This window comes from Orcinus orca, chromosome 3 (genome assembly GCF_937001465.1).
Source record: "Orcinus orca chromosome 3, mOrcOrc1.1, whole genome shotgun sequence".
NCBI lineage: Eukaryota > Metazoa > Chordata > Mammalia > Artiodactyla > Delphinidae > Orcinus > Orcinus orca.
Window position 1 is genome coordinate 70,426,383 of NC_064561.1, and position 6,428 is coordinate 70,432,810.

The 6,428-nt window shown below is 38.9% G+C and overlaps 1 protein-coding gene across 1 annotated transcript; it reads right to left on the reverse strand.

The window, feature by feature from the left end:
* Nucleotides 1-4,864: 4,864 nt before the first annotated feature.
* LOC101270169 (neuropeptide Y receptor type 6-like) lies at nt 4,865-5,981 on the reverse strand. The gene is given in 2 exon segments (XM_012537534.1): nt 4,865-5,893; nt 5,895-5,981. Coding segments are annotated over 2 exon segments (1,116 nt in total).
* Nucleotides 5,982-6,428: the final 447 nt, after the last annotated feature.

Here is a 6,428-nt window from a genome sequence, read left to right on the forward strand (position 1 = left end):
TTAAAATCTGTATTAAATTAAATTCTTTAAAAGCATTAAAAATGCTTTTCCTTTCCTTAGTCCTATCTTAAATACTCTGAGTGGGTAGTGTGGGGCTGGTATAGAAGGAATAAAAGATGTAGATTAACGTCTCTGAAAGTTCACAGTCTAGTTGAGAAGAACAGATTTCTCTACCTAAAATAGAGGATCACAGGAAACAGTCGGTGACCAGATGGAAGATGGATGTGTTCCTGTCACTGGCATCACACATCCTTTCACTTCTTCCGCAGGGCAAATACTATCCCAGCATCAACAAGGAGTTTGATTTGGACACAGTAACAGGGGAAACAGACCTGCCTTGCCTTCCTTAATGCGCACTGGAAACACTCATCGTCTCATTTCTCCAGTTTATTGCATGAGCACATTTATTGCATAGGTGACTTCAGGGAGGATTTTAGGAATTCCTGGGCTTATCAATGTTAAATACTCCTCCTTGACCCCTCTTCTAGAATACTTCCTCTTTTCTTCCCCAGTATATTCTCACTTATGGGTATAAAGAAAAAGTGAGTCCTCCTTTGATACCAACTCTGCCGTCATTTACTCTTAACTTTCCTTTTGGCAGCTTTCAACCTAGCCAGAAGGAAAGCCTTCAAAACCAAGACATTGAATTACGCCTCTGGTATATTGTAAACTCTTTAAAGCCTCAGCTAGACTGTAAACTCTTAAAGCTGTGTCATACTTATTCTGTACCTAATACACTGCTAAAGACATAGTGAGAACTTAATATATTTATCTTGATTTATTATTCTACAAAAAACCAAAGTTTACAGGAAGAGAGGTTGACCTTTTTACTGGGCTGACGAATTATATACTCTTCCTCCATAGCACAGAGTGAGGAACAGTTTCTTTAAATTGAAGCTTCTGTAAATCAGCTATACTCCAATATAAAATAAAAGTTAAATTAAAAAAATAAAATAAGGGACTTCCCTGGTGGTCCAGTGGTTAAGACTCTGCCTTCCAATGCAGGGGGCATGGGTTCGATCCCTGGTCGGGGAACTGAGATCCCACGTGCCCTGTGGTGCGGCCAAAAATTAAAAATAAATAAATAAAGTAATGACTGTTTATTTATTATTTTGAAGCTAAAATGGGTTTTATTGTTGCTTTTTAAAAAAATTTTTATTGGCGTATAGTTGCTTTACAATGTTGTGTTGGTTTCTACTGTACAGTAAAGTGAATCAGCTGTATGTATACATATATCCCCCCTTTTTTGGGATGGCATTTTCTTCCTATTTAGGTCACCAAAAAAGCATTGAGTAGAGTTCTCTGTGCTATAGGTAGGTTCTCATTAGTTATCTGTTTTATACATAGTATCAATAGTGTATCTATGTCAATTCCAATTTCCCAATTCAAGTAATGACAATTTTTTAAAAAAGAAAGACTAAAATCAACAAAATGAAAAGGCAACCTACAGAATGGGAGAAAATATTGACACACACAAAAAAATGAAGCCTCATGCTTATTGCTCTGTCAAGTTATTTACACCTTTTTCAGGATATTACATTTCCATTGTAGAAAAATATGCACCATACGTATTTAAACCACATTTGGGCATTTGTTATGTTGGATCATTTATGTTGTTGATTCTCTGTTAGAAATTATCTGGGGGATCTTTAGAAACGGTCAGAGAGAAAACTTAGGGAACTCATTGCAGGATGTATTAGCATTTTCTCATTCAGCTCTGGTTCAGTAGGCAGACACGTACATCCCACTAATAGTTGTCTTTAAGAGATAAGAGAAATTACTCTCAATCCAAAATGATTTGAGGTCAGGAGACAGAGGAACAGATATTTGGAGCAGTGGCTAGCGGGAACTGTGTTTGCATGGCTATCAGGCAAACATCGTCAAGTTCCAGTCTCAGATAGATCCCTAGCAGGGAGAATACAGGCCCACCTGGCAACTGGGGGAGAGGCAAGTGAGAAAATGTGGCCTTATTTCATTCACCAAGTGGTTCAACAGTAGACCAGTTGGTGTGCACCATCCACAAATGCTGCAGAAACAGTATGGTAGACTTTCCTGAAATCTTTCCTTGTTTACTCTCAAAAATGCATTTTACCTCCACTGGGTCCGCACGACACTTGGTTTATATTCTCATTATACCTTCCTAAGTAGCTACTTATAGACCTGTGCTCTCCCATCTGTCAGAATGAAAATCCCTTACAGGTAAAAGCATGCATTAAAACTACAGTTAATTCACTACTTTTTTGAGGAAAAAATAAACCCAAGAAAGACTACTATTTTTTTTAATTGAAAAAAAATTTCATATTGGAGTATAGTTGATTAACAATGATGTGTTAGTTACAGGTGTATAGCAAAGTGATTCAGTTATACCCAAACAAGTATCCATTCTTTTTCAAATTCTTCTCCCACTTAGGTTATTACAGAATATTGTGCCAAGTTCCCTGTGCTATACAGTAGGCCCTTGTTGGCTATCTATTTTAAATATAGTAGTATGTACATGTCAATCCCAAACTCCCAATTTATCCCTCCCCCCCATTTCCCCCAGTAATCATAAATTCGTTGTCTAAGCCTGTGAGTGTTTCTGTTTTGTGAATAAGTTCATTTGTATCATTTTTTTAAGATCCTGCATGTAAGTGATAGCATATGATATTTGTCTTTCTCTTTCTGACTTACTTCACTTAGTATGATAATCTCCAGGTCCATCCATGTTGCTGCAAATGGCAATACAAAAGACTATAATTGATAGTTATGTCATTAGTGATTTTTATTTCATTAAAGCTCAAGAAAAGTTAAGAAGAAAAGACAGAACAGTTTTATTGGAGAAGGAAATAGTTCTTATCATGGAGCCAGAAAGAGCACTATAATATTTAGGAACAGGTTGGAGATCTCTTGTGAATGCTCGGGGTGGGGTGCCAGGGTTAGCGGAGCCCAGGTGTTTGTGTTTTGGTGAGGGGAGAGGGTGGTATCAGAGTTTGATGAAAGCCGTTTCCTGCTTTCAGTGGCTTGGTCTAAATCTGTTTAGTAATGGAAACTAGAATCATTATATCTTTACCAAGTAAGTAAAATAGCACATTGGATCTTAATTATAGTATATATTAACCACTGTCTGTCAGAAGAGATAGAAATATCTAGGGAGAGCTGTTTTCTGGGCTAAGGGGATGCAGCTGTACCTTTAGGATTCTAAACTGACACCATTTGAAGCTGGTTTTTAGATAAGAGCTTTTATTTGCAGCTAATACTGTGATACTGTTACGTTTTATTTCTGTTGGGTATCCTGCAGTGCTTTTTTTGTTCATTTTCCCCAAAATGATATTCAGAGAGAATAGAAGTCCTGAAGAGAAGGAAAAGCTAGATGGAGGAAAGGAGAGAGGAGGGAGAAACAGAGACAGAGGGGGGAAGGGGAGAGAGAGAGAGAAAAGATTTTTCAGGAGGGGAAAATATGGAGATTAATGTGGAAAAAAAACTACACACACAATTGAAAAATCACAGGTATTCAGAGAAACATTACCCTTTATTCAAAAGAAAGAAGAAAATATGATTACATTTTTAACATACAAATGAGCTGCAGCCCCAGTTTAATAGGGAGACGTATCTGAGGAAGAGATAAAGCCGGTCATCATTTAGTAAAAGTCATTGAGCTAATTTGAACAGTAGCTTAGTATTCTTTTTGAAGACAATCTAGCTGATTCTCTATTTAAGTGACTCTGTAGGGATGAGGGATATTTTTAAAGTGTTTAAGTCATAAGATATGCAAGAGGTTTTAAAAAATCTGGAGCTAACTATAAGTGTTACTAATGAAGTTCATCAGACCCAATGATAGAGTCATAATAACCCCTACTTAATATACATAAAGAATTAGAGATAAAAAGTCATTTTGTAATGAAAGCTCTATCTACATTGGCCATTAATAAGTTAGTTTATGTGATTTGAGCATAATTGGAGTGCTAAAGAGTTTGTGACCAGTTCTAGTGGCACTAATAGCATTGTTAGTGAAGAAAATGTACTGTTGTCATAAACTAGAGAATCTGACTCAGGCATGTGAATTAATTATAATTACAATACTTAGTTTAAATGTTAACTTAAAACCATTCCTTCAACTTCCAATCCAAACTCAGTTAGCTAATTAGTAAATTATAATAGGGGTCTTTCTGACATTACTAATTAGTTGAATAGTTACATGGTTGAAAGTTACAATTTCCATATCAGAAAGTGGAATTACTTCAGCACTAAGGAGATATATATAGCATTGTTTTTAGTGGGCACGTCATTAGTAATAACTCTTGTGGATATTCCATTGGATAACAATATCTGGGAATTTTGTTCCCCAGCCGTCAATGTTCCTTGCCTCTCTTGCTTTCTCACTGTCATTCTTTGCCACAAATGATGACAGCTAGGTGTGTGAGTTATTATTCTTCTAAGAGAAAAGGGTGATGTGCACGCACACGTGTGTGTGTGTGTGTGTGTGTGTGTGTGTTTGTATTGGGTGGATATATGAGACAGATAGGTCTGGCCTAAAGCAAAACTGGTTAGCATAAAGTTGCTTTTTAAAAAATTTTTTTAGTTCTGGCTTCTTTTGCATCTTGCCTTATCCCCAGCCATTACCTTTCCATCTCTCACATAAGAAGGGCTTTAGCACTAAGTGTTACCAGTTTTTATATACTTCTCTGTTTTTTTGCGGTACGTGGGCCTCTCACTGTTGTGGCCTCTCCCGTTGCAGAGCACAGGCTCCGGACGTGCAGGCTCAGTGGCCATGGCTCACGGGCCCAGCCGCTCCGCGGCATGTGGGATCTTCCCAGACCAGGGCACGAACCCGTGTCCCCTGCATCGGCAGGCGGACTCTCAACCACTGCGCCACCAGGGAAGCCCTTTATATACTTCTTGATGTATGAGCTAATCTTAATGATCCCTTGGATTCATCTGTGTGCATACTTGAGATGGCAGTATTTTGGTATCTTTCCCGAGGTGCAAAGCACCAGCAGTGGTGAATAAGCAATACCAGGTCCTTCTGGAAAGTTTTGTTGAGAAAGCCATAAAACAGAGGATGTATACATGTAGAAACCATAGCAATCAAGTGGCAAAATACAAATACCAGTTCATGGTGGCAGCTCATCAGGACCTCATGATACCAGTCAAAGATGACCTTGAAGATGTTCAAGGGAAGCCAGCAGACCCCAAAGGTTACGACAGTAGAAATCAACATCGCGTTGATCCTCTTGTTCTCCCTGACCCAGCTCTCACTTTCCCTCTTCTTGTCTACTTTCCCATTTCTCCTGCCGAGGCAGATAACAATCTTCAGGTAGCCGATGAGGGTGAAGCTCAGAGGGACACAATATTGCAGCATAAACAGGGGGGTGGTAAAGAGGAGCCAGTTCATTTTGGAGGGCCAGTTCTCTACACAGGCCACCTGCTGGGTGTAGAGGTCAGTGGGAAGAGAGAGGTTTTGGAAGGGCTCATGGGTGAGGTGGTAGGACAGGAAGAAGGGAATAGACAACAGAAGGGAAAATAGCCAAATCAATGTGATACCCCAGTAGGCGTGAGCTACACTGTGTTTCCAGCCCCGAGGGTTCACAATCAGCTGATATCTTTCAACAGCAGTTAACACAAGTGAGAATATGGACACAGAGATGGAGACACTATGCACATAGGAGTTGCGTTTGCACATGATATCCCCAAATATCCAGTGATCCATCAGAGTGTAGATGATAGTAAAAGGGATGTACATGACACGTACCAAGATGTCAGAGAGGAAGAGATAGGCGTACAGTATGTTGGTGACATTCTGAGCTTCTCTCTGCTTCTTAAAGATGATAATAATGAGAGAGAGGTTTCCAGAAAAGTCCATGATTAAGATCACAGTATAGACTATGAGTAATAGGAGCAAGCCTAGGGAAGTGGGGTCTACAGGACTCAAAGTAGAAAAGTGCAGAGTTGTTGCTCTTTATACTGGTTTTATTAGATGCTGGATGGTTTAGGAAAAATTCCATCATGTCAGGGTTTAAGAAGAGCTTTTCTAAGCTTACTTGTATTATGGCTGGATATTTTGGCCATCAGTTCTTGGAAAGAACTTTGCTCTGAGTCTTCCAATGAGTGATTAGTGGGGTTTAGTCTTCCTCTTTGTCTGCTTGATGGAAATACATGAATGACTTGAGTAAGCTCTTGAGATCCTAAAAATTAAACAGAACCTAGAAAATTAATGCAAGTTCTTAACAACCTGGACAATTCTATAGGTGGAACAATGTCCCTGAGAGTACATAAGAGAGATATCCAGAGAGTCTCTGTATCCTTGCCTTCCTTTCATCTCAGGGTGTTTTATTTGTCCCAACAGTATAATCTTTAGAGATAATGAGAAAGGGAATGCCACAGTGTTCTGTTAACTATATAAGGTAGCTCAAAGGTATCTTTCCATCCCTGTCACCTTCTGTCTTTTTTGT